The sequence below is a fragment of the Dipodomys spectabilis genome, unplaced genomic scaffold (genome assembly GCF_019054845.1).
Source record: "Dipodomys spectabilis isolate Male_0828 unplaced genomic scaffold, ASM1905484v1 ptg000094l, whole genome shotgun sequence".
NCBI classification, from domain to species: domain Eukaryota; kingdom Metazoa; phylum Chordata; class Mammalia; order Rodentia; family Heteromyidae; genus Dipodomys; species Dipodomys spectabilis.
This window is the reverse complement of record NW_024870771.1, coordinates 4,556,132-4,576,137: the sequence shown is the minus strand read 5'-3', so window position 1 is coordinate 4,576,137 and position 20,006 is coordinate 4,556,132. Positions and strand designations below refer to the sequence as shown.

General features: G+C 43.0%; 1 protein-coding gene across 1 annotated transcript in view; it reads right to left on the bottom strand.

Moving 5' to 3' along the window:
* Positions 1 to 11,980, bottom strand: part of Myo7b (myosin VIIB) — a 96,657-nt gene extending 84,677 nt beyond the window's left edge. Inside the window, exons 1-2 of the mRNA XM_042685230.1 lie at positions 11,931 to 11,980; positions 2,456 to 2,497 (exon numbers count right to left, since the gene is read on the bottom strand). Of these exons, the coding sequence (XP_042541164.1) occupies positions 2,456 to 2,473 (18 nt within the window). The 5' untranslated portion in view covers positions 2,474 to 2,497; positions 11,931 to 11,980. The remainder of the gene's footprint in view (positions 1 to 2,455; positions 2,498 to 11,930) is intronic.
* Between the last annotated feature and the right edge of the window lie 8,026 nt (positions 11,981 to 20,006).

The window sequence follows — 20,006 nt, the reverse complement described above, 5'->3', positions numbered from 1 at the left end:
ACATTTCATGACTCATGTGGCTTCGGGAGAAGCACTTGATCTCTCTGAGCTTTAATTTCATTGTCATTTGAAAGGCACATCTTGGGCTGGGAAGGTAGCTCAGTGGTAGAGTGCTTGCCTTGCATGCATGAGGCCCTGGGTTCGATTCCTCAGCACCACATAAGCAAAAAAAAAAGTCATAAGTGGCACTGTGGCTCAAGTGGTAGAGTGCTAGCCTTGAGCTGAAAAGCTGAGGGACAGTGCCCAAGCCCAGAGTTCAGGCCCCATGACTGGACCCCCCACCCACCCCCCAAAAAAAGAAAGGCACATCTTCACAAGGCTGGTGTTGAGATGGAATGCAATACTGATGAGGAGCCCGAGAATGCCCAGCACAAAGTAGGTGCAGATAAATGCAAGCTCACTAAGCTTCTACCCTTTATTCAGCCACCTTTTGGCTCTGAAGGATCCATCTGTGAATATGATCATCCTTCAAAGTAGATATATCAGGCCCACAAGGAAATTGTGAGCAACATGATGTCAAGCAGTATTTTTCCAAACTCTCCTTCACATTTCTTCATATCCTGAGACCTTTGAACTGGTGCATTCATAGGTACATTTATTTGGCTTTGCCTTAATTAAAACTTAACAGGTGACACAGATATATTGACTTTGATTTAAACACTACACATGTATACATGTATCAAAACATTACATGGTACTGAAATAAGGATACTAGATCTAAGCAACAATGTCTTGTTCTCACCACCACCCTGGTGTCTTACTGGGGGGTGGGGAGGATGGCTTTTCATCCAACTCTGAAAAGCCTAAAGGTCAGATCAGCTGTTATTTGAATTGCTGGTGCATCATGCTGTTTAGCCCCTGCTTACCCCTGATTGTTCCTCTGGACAGTTTGGTTTGTTCACCCCTGAGTACTCCCCTATATGGCTTGCTTTGCTTAACATTTTTGTTGAGACTTGGTTCTTACTGCAAGCATGTGGATTTTGCCTTTAAAATCTTTGTGCTGATAGCATTCTGGGGTGCAGGTCTTTGTGATAGTTCACCTGCAGTCACTGGCCTCCTATTAAGACTCTCAGTTTGAACTCTCAAAACGTGACTTCTCTGCTTCTCAGGACTGAATTCCTGCATAATAGTATCTCACTAATATATACAGTTTTTCTATGTCAGTTAAAATTAATCTGAAAACAAACTGAGACATGACAGATGAGGGAAGATGGGGCGTGGCAAAGGGCAGCCAGGAATTCAAAAACTTAGGATCGTTACCCTCCATTCCCTCAAGATGAAGGACCAAAGTCATTTTAGGGGACAATGAAGGATAGACAAGGGAAAATAAAGTGAGTGGCAGCCAGGAATTTAGAAATAGTATATTTAGAAGCATAACACTGTCTTCTTTGTTTGAACCCTTGCAACTCCTTTATAAAGCTGCCATATTAACACGGGGGGCAGGGAGCAAGAGAAGCTTTTTCCATCTAACCTTGCCTGCTGACCCCAAACAATTAGTGTGCTCTTAACACTGAGAAAGGACATTATAAAAGGACATGTGTCCTGGAGAAGCAAATACTTGGTTGTAAAAGTGGCACAAAGTGCTTATCTCAAAAGATGACATTTCTAGCAAGGATGCATTCTATCTCAAGGATAACACATTCAAAAAAATATATGGCGGAATGCATTCTTTCCTGAAATGGATGCCCAAACACAATGGTCATATACTTAAAGTACAGGTCAGTGTACCACCTGAACCCAGGTGGTAAAAGTGTAACACTAAGAGTAATGAGAAGCAAAGATAGACATCTATCTGCCTAACTTTAATAAAGTCAAGCCCTGACTTTGGTATATAAATACCCCTGATGTCAAAGAGCCCCATGTGTCTTTTTCCCTTTGAGAGCACCTACTCTCTGCCTTTTTGCTTGTCTGTCTGCTTGCCTGCTTGCTTACTTACTTTAATGAAGTTCTGCCAAGTTTTCTTACCATTGTGATTTGTCCAGAAATTCTTATTCTGTGATTGAAGTCAAGGATTTTAAGTGAAGAGTCCCTATCTTTAGAGGGAAACTTCACAAACCCTCACCTGCATCCAGTGATATGCTGAGTGAAGGAAACGTGATGTAGGCCCCGGAGAAGAGTTTTGGCCTGGGGTCTGATTCACACACTGTCACACAGAATCCAGTCACCTGTTTTCTCTGCACAGTCTCCCAGCAAGTGCCATAAGGAAATGACCAATGAGAACCGCCCTTTTGAGCCTTGACTAGAAGTGAGGGACACTTATGTGCATACATATGAGCACCTTGAGATGCTGAAAATTGCTAAACTTGTCTTCCTTTGCTAATAGAATACTTTTCATTCCTCAAACTCCTTTGTCTCTGTGATTTTCCTTCTAGGGTTTCTCTCTTTTTCCTTGGAAATAGTTCAACTCATCCTGAGGCAACTTCTGTAGCCTAGATCAAATAAATGCAGTTCTTACCAGTCTGAACATCGTCATCCTGGCTCAGCAGTCCCCTGTGGCCTGTAAGTGGAAAGAAAACAGGATGTCAGTGTTCATGTTCTAGATATTCTTGTAAGAATGTCACCAGATTGAATTAGGCCCACCTTTATGACTTTGTTTTATTTTAGTCAACGCTTTAAAGACTTCCTCCCTTCCTTCCTTCCTTCCTTCCTTCCTTCCTTCCTTCCTTCCTTCCTTCCCTCCTTCCCTCCCTCCCTCCCTCCCTCCCTCCCTCCCTCCCCCCCCTCCCCCCCCTCCCTCCTTCCTTCCTTCCTTCCTTCCTTTCTTCCTTCCTTCCTTCTTTTTCTTCCTTTCTCTCCCCCACCCTCCTTTCCTCCCTTCTCTCTCTGTTTCTCTGTCTCTTTCTCTCTCTATTTTTGGGGACTGGGGTTTGAACTCAGTGCTTTAGTCAAGCTCTTTTACCATACTCTAACTCTAAAGACCTTATCTCCAAATACACATTCTGAGTCTTGAAGTCCTAACTGGACTTAAACATCTGAATCTTGAGAGCATGCAATTGAGTCCTAGTCTGCTCCAGAAGGCATCAGTGAATAGGCCCATATCAGTTTATATAAGTGTAGAACAACTGTATGACGCTCTGATACTTGGCAGTATTCCTGGAAGTACTCCTAGGAGGGATATCACATGAGTGAGATATTCAGAAGATATTGATTTGGTGGCTCCCCCATTATATAAGTGAGAACATGGAAAATGCTGAGGACTGGTCAGGTATGGTGTCTAAGATGCTTGGGAGGCAGAGACTGGAGGATGCATTTTGAGGACAGCCCTGGAAAAACAGCAAGATTTTACCTCAACAAAGAAGCTGGTAATGGTGTAGCTGTCATCCCAGCTACACAAGAGGCCATAAGTAGAATTACATTTAAAGACTATCTAGGGGCTGGGAAGGTGGCTCAGTGGTAGAGCGCATGCCTTGCATGCATGAGGCCCTGGGTTCGATTCCTCAGCACCACATAAGCAGAAAAAGCCGGAAGTGGTGCTGTGGCTCAAGTGGTAGAGCATTAGCCTTGAGCTGAAGAGCTGAGGAACAGCGCCCAGGCCCAGAGTTCAGGCCCCACCACCGGACCACCCCCCCCCCTAAAAAAAAAACCTATCTGAAAAATAACTAAAGCAAAAAGGACTAGGGTGTTAAGAAACTGGAGGAGAAACAACAGACCGGACTCCATCTCAATAGGTGAGGACAGTATATTGAGGCACAGTAGTGCCTTACTGTAAGATGAAGGCTGTGCAAGGAGGTGAGGTCGGAGATGGGCTTGTATGGGGTCTGAGCAAGGAGACAGAGGTTTTTGGAAGGCTATTAGGCCTGGGGGAGGCAGGGATTTTTGGTTAGGCCCACAATGGGATGTTTATAGCTAGGCTTAGGTTGGATTATCCTGCCTGAGTCAAGCACATCTGCGTATACCTGGTTTTTGTCTAACATCTGTATGCACCTGGGATAACAGGGTGGGAGTCAATCCTTCAAGAGGAATGGCTGAAGTGGGAGAGTGCTTGCCTAGCAAGTAAGAGGCCCTGAGTTCAAACCTCAATACTGCCAAAGAGAGAAAGGGGGGGGGGGGGAGGAGAGAAAGATGAAAAAGAAGGAAGGGGGAGGAGGAGGATGAAGGAGGGAAGTGGAAGGAGGCAAGGAAGAAGGAAGGTGCCATCTTGAGAGGTAGCCTATTGTTTAGACTGAACTGTGAACTACTCTAGGGAAAGAATGCTATTGTACCATTCATAATTACATTAAGCAAAGTAAGCCAGATCCAAAGAAACATAAGTTACATGGTTTCCCTCATTTGTGTTAACTAGAATGTGCCTATAAATCTACAAGTATACATGTTGAATGATATAAAAATACACTGGGACATGATAAATTATATGGCTCTCTAAACATTCACTCAGTGATGTCAAAAAGGGATATAATACAATATAATAATAGGAGTTGATCACAAAGGCTCAATAGCTATGTGCATATGATCATATAAAATATCTTATAAAATGAAATCCAAGAAAAACAGACAAGAGACTTTTGTTGTTGCTATTCTTGCTATTTTTGTTGTCTTTTCCTTTTATTTGTTAGTTTATTTGTGGAATAAAGGGTGAACAAATACCATAGTAGTACTTACTAGACACTATGTGGAAAATGAACTATATATCTTGGGACAGGAGGAAAAAACTGGGAGAGAGCAAGGGGAGGGGTGACATGGTTCAAAAGCATTGTACTCACTATCTGTAACTACATGTAACTAAAGCCCTTCTGAATATCACCTTTACAGTAACAATATATAAAACATATATAAAAATAATGTGTAAAAAATAAGTTTGCTAGTGCCTATCGTAAAATCAAAGAGGTTATGATCTAATGATATGCTTATCTTAGACAAGAATAAGCCAAAGCCAATATTAGTAGATGGAAAGAAATAATAAAGGTGAGGGAGGAAATTCAATAGAGACTAAAAGAACAATGAAAGGATTGATTAATGAAATATAGAATTGGTTCTTTTAAAAGAGCATCAAATGGAACAGAATAGAAGATCCAGATATAAATCCACAGGCCTACAGCCAGCTGATATTCGACAAAGGAGCCAAAGACATACAATGGAAGAAACACAGCCTCTTCAACCGCTGGTGCTGGGAAAACTGGGCAGCCACATGCAGAAAACTAAAAGTGGACCCCAGCCTATCACCATGCACCAACATCAACTCAAAATGGATTAAAGACCTTAACATTAAACCTGAATCTCTGAAACTACTACAGGACAGAGTAGGAGAGACACTTGAACTAATAGGCACAGGAAGGAACTTCCTGAACAGAGTCCCAGGGTCACAACAAGTTGGAGAGAGACTCGACAAATGGGACTACCTTAAAATAAAAAGCTTCTGCACAGCTAAATCTATCGCAACTAGGCTAGAAAGACAACCAACTAATTGGGAAAAAATATTTACCAGCAATATATCAGACAAGGGGTTAACATCCTGTATATACAGGGAACTCAAGAAACTAATCCCTCCCAAACCTAATAAACCAATTACTAAATGGGCAAGGGAACTAAAGAGGGACTTCTCAAATGAAGAAATAAAAATGGCAAAGAAACACATGAGGAAATGTTCATCATCCCTGGTGGTGAAGGAAATGCAAATAAAGACAACCCTGAGATACCACCTTACCCCAGTCAGAATGTCCCACATCCACAAATCAGCCAACGACAAATGCTGGAGGGGATGTGGAGAAAGAGGAACCCTATTACACTGCTGGTGGGAATGTACACTTAGACAACCACTTTGGAAAGCAGTCTGGAGGGTCCTTAGAAAGCTAAAGATTGACCTCCCTTACGACCCAGTCATACCACTTCTAGGCATCTACCCTGAACAACAGGAACCAATATACAAGGACACGTGCACCTCCATGTTTATTGCAGCACTGTTCGCAATAGCTAGGATATGGAAACAACCTAGGTGCCCCACCACAGATGAATGGATCCAAAAATTGTGGTATCTATACACAATGGAATATTATGCAGCCATTAGAAATGACAAAATAATGGCATTTGCAGGGAAATGGATGGAGCTAGAAGGAATCATGTTGAGCGAGGTAAGCCAAGAACGAAGAGACAAACGGTACATGGTCTCCCTCATAAGTGGATGCTAAATCCAAAAGGTTAGGTGATACGATAAAACTAACAGGACTTAAGAAACAAAGAACTCCCGCTCATCTGGTTGAACCACTACTAATATCCTCATGCTGCTGATCACAAATATGGTATATAACATGTGAACACTGTTATATATTACAGACTGTGGTAGACAATTTGCTCCAGGGAAGTTAGAATGAACTTGTGACTTTGAAATTATGTAATCATTTAATCACAATCAAAAAAAAAAAAAAAAAAGAACCTCGGGGAAGGGAGGGAGGGAGGGGATGGTAGGGGGAAAACAATGGAGGGGGGTAACAATGTTCAAGAGGAAGTGTACTCATAACCTCACTCATGTAACTGTAACCCTCTGTATAGTAGCTTTACAATAAAAAAAAAAAAAAAAAAGAGCATCAAGATTGGCAAAGCCTTAGCCAAACCAAAAGAGAGAACAAATTATTAAAAATTTGAGAGGAAAAGGGAATACTGTAACAAATACTCCTGAGATACAGATGATCATTAGGCAATATTTTCCAAAACTTATATGGAAACTCTAGACTAGATGGATATATGTCTAGACACATATGACCCACCAAAACTGAACCGAGTGATTATGAAAAATCTAAATAGATCCATAATGAGCAGTAATAAGGAATCTCTCAACAAAGAAATATAATAAGAAGAAAGCAGTAACGAATCTCACAACAAACAAAGCCCAGGATTGGATTATTTCACTCTTAATTCTACCATGACTTCAAAAAATTAACACCAACAGTCCTCAAATCATTCCACAAAATAGAAAAGGACACGAATGCTTTCAAACTCATTCTATGAAGCCAGTCATACACTAATATCAAAACTGAAAAGAATAAACCAGAAGGAATAGATAAATATACATACAAAGATCATCAATACAATATTCACAAACCAAATTGAACAACATTTAAAAAGATCATTCACTACGTTACTTTCCAGGAGTGCAAGGACTGTCCAACATATGTAAAACCAAACACAGTGCAGCACTTCAGTAGAATCTGGGACATATGATCTTTCAATAGATACAGAAATAAGCCTTTGACAAAATTCAACTTTCCTTCAGGATAAAAGTACTGAAAGTCTAGGAACAGAAGGGACATGCTTCAACATAACAAAGGCTAAATCTGACAAACCTGTAACCAACATTGTGAGTGGGGAAAAACTGAATCCATTTCCTCTGAAGCCAGGAATGAGATTACTCAATATGGTGCTTGAATTCTTAGCCAGATAAATAGAAGAGACAGACAGATGGACGGATAAACAGAGACAGAGATGGAGAGACAAAAGACAAAGACAGAAACTGAAGGGATACAACTAGGAAATGAAGAAGCCAATTATACCTATTAGCAAATAATCTGATCCTATATTTAAAAGTGTTGAAGGATTCCACCAGAATGCTCTGAGATCTGGTTTGGGTGCTATGGTTCCCAGTAGGTTCAGTGAAGTGCCAGCCTATTTAGCCTCATCTTCAACCCATTCTCTCAGACCTAGCCAATGTTCCTTTAGCCTCCCTGAATCGAGGTGATGGAGCCTGTTGCTCTGTGCTCCTAACAGACCCTATACAACTCTCAAGAATAACCCTCACCACCTTGCAGAGAACTTTTCTCAAGCTGTCAGCCTGCCCAGAGATAGCTTGGAACACACCAAAGACCTCTTTCATCCTAGAGATACCCCGTAAGAGAGTCTCTTTTATTCTAGAGACAAACTGTTGGCACCTCCCTCTCAGCTCTTGAGAGACTCTTGTCCATCTTCCACAAGCAGCCTTTAGAAGCCCTCCTGGATTTATTGTGACTGTAGATACTATTTTTCCTTTGCACCTATATCCTGATCTTCCACTAGAGAGCTGGCCTTCTTCCCAGAGATTGGCTTACTCACAACTCTGGCAGCATTGGTCTGTCTCTGCTTGATTGTACTTCTGTACTAGACTGTACTATTGGGAGGTGTGGAATAAATTTCATGGATACCTAGCAAAATACAGGTTTTTTTTTGTACAAAGGGGATATAGTTACATAGGTCAGGTAATGAGGACATTTCTTTTTGAACAGTCACCCTCTGCCTCATTTTCTCCCAGCTTTTCCTCTCCTGACTCCCCTCTGCCCCCCCCCCCCAAGTTGTATAGTGCCTAGTGAGTATTACTGCTCAATTGGATCACCTTTTGTTTGTATAGGGCTTTCTAATGTGCATTTCGTTTGTTAATCTTTCCCCAGGCTACATTATCTTTTCTTTCCTTAGTTTTTTCCTCACCCCTATTTCTCATTTATTTTAGATTCTGTTTGGGTATTGGTAGATCTGTAAGCAACTTCAAACAACTGTTTGTTTGCTCTTCAAACAAGGTAGGTGGTAAATGAAGGAGAAATTGATAAAGTATGTATGGAGCCAAACAGGAATAGCCTGACTTTGTAGCCATGTTTTCTGTTTTTCTTCTTTTAGTAAGAAGCTAGTTTACTCCTATGTGTGCTACATGCTTCCTTTAATACTTGTAAAAAGCTGTTCCTGCATCCTCTAGATACACAAACTACTGGGTTCTCACCACTGTATGATCTAACTGGTGGGCAGCCATGTGCCCCCCAACCATATATCTGCAAGCCAAGTGCAAAAGGACTCATGAGCATTAGCAAACACCAGGCCAAGCATAGACCCCAGTGTGGAGAACAAAGATCAAATGAGACCTCTGCAGAAATCCTGAATGGGGCACAACAACCACCAGTGCATGTCTATGTGAACAACAAACAAACTATAAAAAAATGTTCCTAACACCTGTTTGAGGAGCCAGTCCAGGAAATACTACCCATACATAGGCACAATAGAGCCTTGTTTGGTTAGTATCACTTGCCTCTGTGATTCCTATCTTAGATTGAGGAGGGGGAAGACAAAAAAAATCCACCCTGGGCTGACTGGCAACACATATATACTTCCACTACACTGGGGCCCTTTTTCAGAACCTTAGCACTCTCTTCCCAGTCCTCCAGAACAGAGCAGAGTCTCAGGCTGGCATTATACTAAAAGTTTTCCAGTAATAGCTCATTAATTGAATCCACATAACAACCCTTCAAGGGAAGGCTTAATTTCCCTTAACCAAAGGTTAAGGTCCCACATTAGTGACAGAGTTAGGATTAGAATTCAGAGCTGGCTCCAAAGCCCTTTCTTAATCTGCATCTCTCTCTCCTCAGCCTGGCTTTGTAGGGCCACACTAGTTACAGGTGACTGTTTAATTTAATTTTAGTTAAAATTAAAATTCAGCTCCTCAGTTTTACCAGCTACACTTAGAGCATTCAATAGTTATTTGTGACTGGTGGCTACTGTTTGTGACAATAAAGAAAACATTCTGATCGTCATGGCCAGTATGATTCAAATGTGGTTTGTGACCTCTGAATCCCATATTGAACCTAAATCCTCTTTGTGAGTTATGAAGAAGGTATTTGTGGGTAGGACATTTAGTAGGTGATTAGGATCAAGTAATGTCATCACAGCAGTCTCCAGGAATCTTGGTGACTCATAAGAGAAGGGAAAGATCAGAGGACACCTGTATGCATTTTATTTCCTGTGCTGGTCCGGGGGCTTGAATTCAAGGCCTGAGTCCTGTCCCTGAGCTTTTTTTTTTTTTTTTTTTTTTTTTTGCTCAAGGATAACACTTTACCACTTGAGCCACAGCTCTACTTCCAGCTTTTTGATGGTTAATGGAGACAGGAGTCTCACAGACTTTCCTGTCAGAGTTGGTTTTGAAGTTTGCTTCTCAAATCTCAGTCTATTAGGCATGAGACATTAGTGCCCAGGCCACACATGCTTCTTATCTCTTAGCATGTGATGCCTGGCACCACCTTAGGGCTCTGTCAGCAAAAACATTATTACCAGATGTAGCCCTTTGACCCGGTACCAGAATCATACCACAATAAACCACTCCCTACCACTGCCCTTTAAAAAAAAACTCTGGCATTGAGTTATTAGCACCAGAAAACATACTAAGATAGCAATCGAGAGTCCTTTACTGTTACTCTACATCCACACTGGGTTTCTGCCAGGCACTTGCCAGGGTTCAAGTTGAATGGGTCTTTTCTTCTCTCATCCTCTTTGTGGATGGCATTTCCTTCTCCTGAACTGTCCGCTGTTCTCTGCCACTGTCATTGTGCCATTCTCTCCTTCAAAGCCCACTCGTGTCTTTACCACCCCATTCTTGCCTTCAGCTGCATGACCTCCTATGAGCACTTGATGCCCTGAGGTCTGTGCCTTTGGGGTTCACGTATCACCTTTTTCACCCACTTTACCCATCCCATGTCACTAGCTAGCAGCAAAGGATCTTGATCCACATAGCTTGATTAACTGAGGAGGTACAGAAGAGCCATTCTCTACCTCTCTGATATCATTACATCAAATTGGAGAGCTTGACTCCATCCCTGGCTGGTCTTTTGCCACTATCCTCATCATTCATCCACTTGTCATGCCTACGTGGCACTTATTCTCTGCGTCCTGACAGGACAAGGTCAGTGAAATCCTAGGGGATCCAGTCTTTGTCATCAAGGAGCTCAAATCATACTCTAGTGATGCTGAGGAAAATTGTTTTACCTGCCTTGACCTCAATGTCCTCTTCCATGAAAATCATACAACTATGTCTTCTAGAGTGCATATTATATGGATGGAGTAAGAAAAAGGAAGCTAGAGCCGCTTGAGACAAGTAAAATGTGGAGCATTGTAAGTGCCTAGTGTAGCTGTGAGACTTTCCCAGAGAATCCTACACTGACAGCCTGGGTCCTATGCAGACATTTGTGGAATACTTCTTTGAGAAATGTCATCTGAAGGGCAGGTGGCAAGGCACACAGCACATCCAGGAAGGTAGAGGGGGCTTTCTCCCAAATAGCTCTTGAGCTGAGGGGTTCACGAGTGTTTGATGGGAAAGTGGGTTCAAGAGCCATATTCAGGGTTTTGGTTTTCTTCTAAAATTCTGAGCACAGTTCCAGAATCTTAGGGATTAAGGCAAAATTCCAGTCCACAGTTACAAAGTGGAACCTGAGGGGGAGACCCACCCCCACCAATTTGGGATCTTTAGGATTCCGGCTTGCCCAATGTCAGCCCATCTCTCCTGACTCCTCCTCAGGTAAGTGGGGATATGTATCACACATTGTGCCGGAACCCCGCGGGCTCACAGCTCTGCCTCTCTTCTCAGCCACCTGATTCTCCCAACACTCATAGCAGAAGGCTTTGAAGCCAGTTAGGCTGTGTCTTTCCACACCAGGGTCCAGACCTTTCCAAGGCAGCCGAATTTTCTAAGGTATGTGAGTCAGTCAACCCAGTCTCTAGAGACAACCCAGCTCTGTGTCTTCTAAAGGACACCCAAAAGCCCCCTTTTCAGTCTCTTGTCCCCGAGGAATGGCATCACATTTTCCTGAGGAAGCAGTGAGCCTCCTCCTGTGATGCAGTGGAGCTTTGGTGTGGTTCCTGAGCTATCCTGGAGGCCCCTTGATCCTCACCCAGGCCCTCTAGCTGTGAGGTGGCTTTGTCTGGAGGCAGCACAGCCTAGGCCTGTCTCAGTGCTCACCTTCCTTACGGCAGCAGGCCCACACAGCTTTTCCTTCTGCTGTGCCTTTCAGAGAGGGCCTTGCAGCTCAGCAGACTGGAAAGCTCTACTGAGGTCTCCAGTGTGGAGGTTCCTGAGGGAAATAACCCTCTTCCCCACAAGCCTGCTCACCCTGTTTTGGGGTCTGTGCCTCCTGATCTGCCTCCTGCATAAAGACCCTCCTCCTTCCACAGAGTCCCTCCTCCCTTCCAGCTGGTGGAACAGTCTAGGGCTTTCTTACCTTGTCAAGACTCCTTCCCCTCTGCTCTGGGCACCCAGAAAGAACTTGGAGAGGCAGCACCAAGGCTCTGGTGTGGGATAGAGTAAGAGACAGCCGGAGAGGCGGAAGGGAATCAAGAGGAAATGGCTGAGTGCTCCTAGCTCACGTAATTTATTACAGGACTTTGTCCTCAGACTCCAAGCATATCCACTCCCACATGTCTCCTGCAGCCCTGGCCAGCCTGGCCTCACGGCAGTCGACTCTTCAACAGAACAGTCAATACTTGCTTCCTGGTGGACCTGCTTCTGAACGCCAAACAAATCCTGGTGATGATTAGCTGATCATCCAGGCAGCTCAGCATCTTCCAGAGGTCACAGGGCTCCTAGGAAGCCCCTGTAGGAACTCTACTCTCAAACATCCCATGCTAACAGAAGCTGTGTATGGCATGGAACATATTGTGTTGAGTCTTTGCCATTTCTAGTGATTCATGTAAGTGGGTGGAGTATCTTTTGTTATTCAGAAATGATAAACCTTTGGCTAACACCTGAGATTATGCTAATGAGGCAAGTAAGGCTGGCCCTTGGATGGCCTCAGGGTGGGGCCAGTTGCTAGAAGGGCCAATTGAGTAGAGGGTTGGCACTTTCAGCCCCATTTCCTGACCTCTATGAAGGTAAAACATGAGCAACAAGATAACTTAGTGTCTAGATAGCTGAACACAAGGAAGTGCCTAGCGGGTGGCACTCAGAGTAATATGGGAGTCCTGTGCCCCTTCCTACAAACCTTGTCTATCTGTCTTTTCACTGGCTACTCATCTGTATCCTTTGAAATATTTGTTATGATAAACTGGTAAGTGCAAAGTAAGAAGTTCCTTTGATGTTGTGAGTAACTCTTGAATGGAACCTGAGGGGAAAATGGTGGTGGGGAACCCCTGATTTACAGCCTACTCTTCTGACATACCAAGGATAGCATATTACTTGTCATTGACATCTGAAGTCGAGTCAGGCTTGGTGGAGTGAGAGAAGACTCTAAATACAGGCAGACAGTGACAGAATTGAATTGAACTATAAGACACCAACAGGAGTCCATGGGAGAATTGCTTGGACAATTGATCTCTAAAGTGTTAGTGTTAAAAAAAAAACTAGGAAAAAAATTACTATGTATTTTTATAGGGCACACACACTGGAGATGCGTGGCATGGTTAGGGAATCTCTAACTGCAGAAAGATAGGCCATCTAGCACCTAGATTCCCAAGAAAGTCCCTAAAAACCTAGAGCTGGCTGAGGCTGAGGTTTCAATGCAGGGTGAATTGAGCTGAATGGGAAATACAGATATTTGAAGGAATGAATGAGTATCCTAAGTGATGATATCAGGCAGTGTGCTGTGGGAGGCCCTGGGAGTGACTATCCACACAAGGGGAGCCATCTGGGCAGGTACACAGGCAATGGGCACATGCATGGGAGATGCTGCCCAGTTCCAGTCTATTCTTTGGCTAGAGACCTTCATGCTCTTCCAAACTGGCCCAAGTAAAACCAAACAGGTTCCTTCCTCTCCCGAGGGAAAGACACTAGCCGCTCAGGCAGAGATGCAGATGGAGCTGTTATCTCTAGACAGAATTAAGATAAAGACCAGGCAACAGCCAGCATCATGGGCCTCTCTGTGGACACAGACCAAGCCCTGGGTGGAAACAGAGGTGGAGGCTGCAGTGGGTTAAAAGGAGGAGAGACTTTCTGCCAGAGACTGACAGCCAGGGAGTTTTCCTGTGCTGCCGCTGGTGGGCTTTATGGAGGTTCCTTCTGTTGAGCTGGTTGGAGATGTTTTTGTATCTTGCAATCCAGTGTCCCATGACAAGGACTGGGAGCTGGAGATGATGTGAGGGACCACTTGTAAGAAGCCATGCGCTCTGAGACTTCCAGCCAGACCCACAGCACTACCTGGGAGCCAGTGCTGTGCTCCAGGCTAAACCTCTGCTCTGCCTTGTTTCCACCTCCTAAGCTCCCACTTGCTTTGGTGACTGGACCAGGCCCATTTTTTTCCATCACACAAAATGGCAATTGCTGAAATTTTCATTGGAGAAAGGGTTTAAGAGAATCTCAAGATAAAGATGCTCAACTGACTGTCCTCCAGTTTCTGGCTCTTGAAGCCACTTGAGAAAAAATAAGTAGAAAGTGGACAAAGATTTGATTGGTCAAGTAATATAGAGCAAGGGAGAGATAATTGAGGAAATACATTCTATTTTTTTTCTGGTCCTAGGGCTTGAACTCTTGGCCTGGGTGCTGTCCCATGCTAGTGCTCTACCACTTGAGCCATAGCTTCACCTGAGATGAGAGTCTCATGTGCTTTTCTGCTTCTAACTGCAATCCTCAGATCTCAGCCTCTTGAGTAGCTAGGATTACAGGCATGAACCCCTGGAAACACATTCTTAGAGTTTGAAGAGAAGTGTTGTAGACATGCTTCCCAGAGCTGTCTCCCAGTAGAACTATTTATACAGGCTAAAGAGGGTTAGGAGGGCTGAGAAAGTGGCTTAGTGGTAGAGTGCTTGCCTAGCATGCATGAAGCCCTGGGTTTGATTCCTCAGTACCATATATGCAGAAAACGTCAGAAGTGGCCCTGCGGCTCAAGTTGGTAGAGTTCTAGCCTTAAGCTGAAGAGCTGAGGGATAGTGCCCAGGCCCTGAATTCAAGCCCAGGACTGGCAAAAAAATAGGGTTAGGAGAATTTAACTTCAGAAACATGTTCTTTTTGTTTGACACTTGCTAACAATCTCTTTGCTATTGCAAAACCTGAATTTATCACCCAAGCATGGAAACACTGAGTCTAAAGTCTGGTGAAAGGGTCTTGTGACATTGGTTTCTGTGTATTGTAAAACTTATATGGGTACTCTCTATCAAAATATTTGCTGTAGTAGGCATTTATACATGGGGGGTTGCTGGAGTTTGAACTTGGAGCCTGAGCATGGTCCCTGAGCTTTTTTTTTTTGGTCAGTCTGAGTGCTGTCCCTCAGCTCTTCAGCTCAAAGCGAGTGCTCTACCTCTTGAGCCACAGCACCACTTCCAGTTTTCTGAGTGGTTTATTGAAGATAAGAGTCTTGCAGACTTTCCTGCCTGGGCTGGCTTTGAACTACGATCCTCAGATCTCAGCCTCATGAATAGCTAGGATTACAGGCATGAGACACCAACGCTCAGCTCCCTGAGCTTTTTTTGTTTGAGGCTGTTGCTCTACCACTTGAGCCACCTCCACTTCCAGGTTTTTGCTGCCTAATTGGAGAAAAGAGTGTCATGGACTTTTGATTGGGCTGGTTCAAAGCACAACTCTCAGATGTCAGCCTTCTGAATAGCAAGGATTACAGGCCTGAGCCTCTGACACCTACCTGTTCTGGGCATTTTTAAGTTCGAGGTGCACTGATCATCTGGGATGAGGTCAGACAGACTTTCTCTAGTGTATATTCTTCTGAGAGGGAAAATGAGAGTGCTGGGGAAAGTATCTTTCTTTCTCTCTCTCTTTCTTTCTTCCTTCATTCCTTCATTTCTTTTTATCTTTCTTTCTTTCGTTCTTTTTCTTTCATACAACCTTTAATGTTACAGTACTAGCCATTTTGCAGGTTAGCTCCTGCTTCTAGCTCACAATGACTTATGTTTTTGGTTGAGCTTGCTTTTTTAGTTTTCATGACATCTGTCCCTACTAGCTTGCCTCCAGTTTGAAAAGAGAAAGGGGATTATTTTTAAATTTGTTTTTGACAGTACTCAGGTTTGAAGTCAGGGCCTTACACTTGCTAAGCAGATGCTATGTCATTTAAGCCAGCTCCTTTTTGGATTTTTTTTAGCTAGATCATGTTTTCCCTAGTCCAGTCTGGACTACAGTTCTCCTATTTGTGCTTTCCTTTGTTGCTGAGATGATAGGTGAACACCACTGCACCCAACCATTGGCTGAGATGGAGTCTCACAAACTTATGCCTGGACTGTCCTCAAACCATGATATCCCAATCTCTGCTTACAAAGTAGCTAGAATTATGTGCTTGAAACACTAGTTCTTTGCTATCCTACACAACACCTCAATGAATCTGTGTTCAAATCTTTATCTGTATTTTGTCATTACAGGAACATCCGGAGCAAACTTGTTGAAACAGGGACATGAACATTCTATTACTACCCTTTCTCAAATAGCATACAAGTCCCTCCTCCTAGACTGGCCTGACTATGTCTGGGTTGGCAGGGTACAAAGGTAGACACTTGCTGGTCAGTTTTCCTAAGCCTCAACTTTGCAAAGGTGAGGGTCTCAAGCCTTGAAAATGAAGAATAAAGATGGACAGGTCACAACCATCCCAGTCCCAGCACTGACAAAATGTGATTCTACCCCCAGCCAAGTGCTGCTTCTACAATTCTTCCACAAGGTGAATATTCAGCTAACATTTAAAAATACATTTCTGTGTGGTGGTACATACCTGGAATCCCAGCTCAGTGTGAGGATTCAAGTTTGAGGCCAGCCCCAGGCCTCAAATCTGCTTTTTAGGCCCAATCAGAAAAACAACAAAAGCAGAAAATGGATGGGGGTGTGTCTTAGGTGTTAGAACACTAACCATAGTGAGCCTGAGGTCCTGAGTTCAATAATATTATATATATATATATATTACATTATTATATTATATATCTTACAACCTGTGGTTTATTCCATTCCTGTCCAATGATGAAGCCATTGTAGCATAGCTATCTGCTTATATCTCTACAACTAAACTACTCTTCAGAACATGTGAGAGCTGAATCTGAATGATAGATGCTCCTTCCCATTTCATAGTAAGGATGGTAAAGTCAAAGAGGTTAAAAATCCTGCAAGGGTCACTTGGGTAAAAGTGGCAGAGATAAAATGTGAATCAAGGTTTGCTTGAGTCCACACCCAGGGCTGATTGCATTGTGTCACATCATAACAACCCTCAGCTGAAGGTGGACACAGTTATGCACACACCAAGAGCACAGGTCACAGAGCACATTCTACAGCCATGAAGTTCAGGGTGTCAACTCTGACGCTATTAACATTTTGGATTGGGCCATTTTTTTGTTGAGGGGCTGGAAGGAGCTGCTATGCATTGTGGCCTCTGTCCACTGATATCCCAGACCCTCTATCCATTGCTGGATCTAGCCAGTAGTGACAAGTCAACATGTCTCTAGACATGACTGCCAAATGTCTCTTGGGTGACAAAGACAACTCTAGCTTGGAACCAGTGTGTACTTCATAGGCCAGTATGAAATCAGGTTGGGAGAAAAGGAGACCAATAAGGGTGAGGCAAATGTCCTGGAAAAGGCCCTCATCCACTTTTTTTTGGTATTTGTTGGTATTCCAGTGCTGAGGCTTAAACTCAGGGCCTCGTGCTTTCCCTTGGGGAAGGCTGGCACTTCATTACTTAAGTCATAGCTCTACTTCCAGTGTTTTGCTAGTTAATTTTGGAGTTGTCTATCTGGCCTGACTTTGAACCAGGATCCTCAGGTCTCAGCTTCTTGAGTAGATGGGGTTACAGGGAGCTTGCCAGCTCCTGGCTCTTTGTCCTCTATGCATAGCAGGAAAGTTTGGTCCATAGGGTAAGTGCAGAAAAGTGGGCACAGACTGTGCTCTCTAGAAGACTTTGGTTCCAACCTCCCAAGGACATGACTCAGCCTGAATACCTGTTCCTCCTGGACTGGCAACTGTGAGAAAACCTTCTCCAGACTAGCTGGGCCTGGAATTCAAGGCCCCAGTGAGCCAGGGAGTTCCCACAGCCCCCTCAGGAGGGAGAGGCTGCGATGCACTTAGTCTCTGCTGTCTTGGAGAGGAACAAGAAAGTGCACACAATGTAAGGGTCACTGTCTCCTCTGCAGCCACTTCTGGGCAGTCCTGTTAATAAATCTGCCTTAGGCCCTGGCATTTAAATCTTGGCCTCAGATATAAACAGGAGATCGCTGTCATTGGTGTCATCAGAATTGATGGCACCAACTTATTACCTTGGTGAAGTTGAACTTTTTTTTCAGTCATGGGACTTGAACTCTGGGCTTGGGCGCTGACTCTCAGCTCTTCAGCTTAAGGCAAGTGCTCTACCACTTAAGCCACAGCCCCACCTCTGGTTTTTTGGTCGTTTATTGGAGATAAGAGTCTCATGGACTTTCCTGCCCCGGCTGGCTGCCATCCTCAGATCTCAGCCTCCTGAGTAGCTAGGATTACAGGCGTGAGCCACCAGCACCTGGCAGCTCTTAAATCCTTATAGTATTTGTTTTCTTATCCTTACACAGTCTCATATATAAGGTGTTCTGACCATCTAGATCTTGGAAGGATTTTAGAGATTAACTAGTAGTGCAGTATTTCTCAACTAACACCATAATTAGGAGTACCCTACATTTTGAGGATAAGGAATAAACAGATGATAACATAGATGCTTTTGAGAATATGTGTTTTTGTTTTTCTTTTTCTGAGACTGGGACTTGAACTTCCGTATCTGACAGTTTCACTCTTTGGCTGGTATTCTGTTTCTTGAGCTATATACTTCAATCCTGATTTCGAGAATCTGATGAGCTTGGAGTTACCTCAAATAAAGACTACTGATATGTATTGCTATGGTTTGAAGGCATCCTCTCCAAAATTCATGTCTTGTCAATGTGATAAAATTAAGACATGAGATCTGTCTATAAGAAGTGATTAGTACATAAGGACTAATATTCAGCACTGAGCTAGCTTGCTAGCTTTCCCTTCTACCTTCTTCCTGGGTACTTTCTATTCACTTGCTTGTGGCCAATCTCAGATGGACCATAGCATAGCTTAGTATAAAATAGGTACCCCGTTGTGGTTTTGATTTGCATATTCCTAATTAGTATTTATTTGGAGTGTCTTTTCATATGTTTATTAGCCATTTATTTATGTTCTTGGAGAACATAAGCCTTTGCCCTTTTTAGAATTGTTTATCTTTTCGTTATTGAGTTTTAAGTAGTGGTCACATATTCTAGTGGTTAAACTTTTAAAGAGTTTTTATCTTTTTAAGATTTCCTGGCTAATTTTCTTTTGAATTGCTGATATATGGTCTTTGCATGGGCCTTTGTGTTTTTTTTTTTAAGTTTTAAAAATCATTTTTGAAAAATAAAGAAAAATATTTTGCAATACTAATGATCAAACTGAAGGTTTTATGCATACTAGTCAAATGCTCTCTCACTGAGTTCTACCCTCAGTCCCCAAAAGTTTGTAAATTTGTTGCCATATTTTTCACATTTTTATGTCTTTTGGCTTTTGAGTCATAGTGAAAAAGTCTTTTCTTTCCCTTTTATTAAAAAATTCTTGGGTTGTAATTTTGTTCATTTGAAGTTTGAATTATTCATGTGAATAACATTATAATGTTGATAGCATAATGTGTAATATAATATTGATGGCATTGCTTTTCTCATCTTACTAATATTTCTCTAGGTATCTTTCTACATAGGCAACCTAAGAATCACCTCAGCTGTGTTAGTGACATCATGTGCCATGGTTCTTATATTATGTTTGTTATCCATTATTAATGGATTTAACATGGCCCCAGTTTTTCTGTATTATAAACAACCTTGGTGGAATAAAATTTGCACCTGTGTCCTACTGCATTTTGAAGTTAGGCTGCTGTGGAAGAGCACACAGGCCAGACCTGCAGGCTTAGGGCCTAGTTCTATTTGTTTCTTCCCTTACAGCGCCCCTTGTGGTGCAAGTACAAGTTGTGTCAGACTCAGAGATCTAGCCTCTGATACAAAATAAGGAAGCTAAGTGGGACACTGGTGGCTCACACTTGTAATCCTAGCTACTCAGGAGGCTGAGATATTAAGATCACGGTTCAAAACCAGCATGGGCAGGAACATCTGTGAGACTCTTATCTCCAAGTAACCCTCCCTCCCCCAAAGAAGCTATTAAAGTTATAAAAGGCTCTGTGGTTCAAAGTGGTAGAGCACTAAGCCTTGAGCGCAGAAGTTCAAGGGCAGAGCCTAGACACAGAGTTCAAGCCCTAGGACCAGCATGTATACATGCATGTGTGCACGCACACACGCACATACACGTACACACACACGCTCAAGGAAGCTAAGAGGCTCTGGAAATCTCCTTCTTGGTTTGAGATAAGGACTTAAAC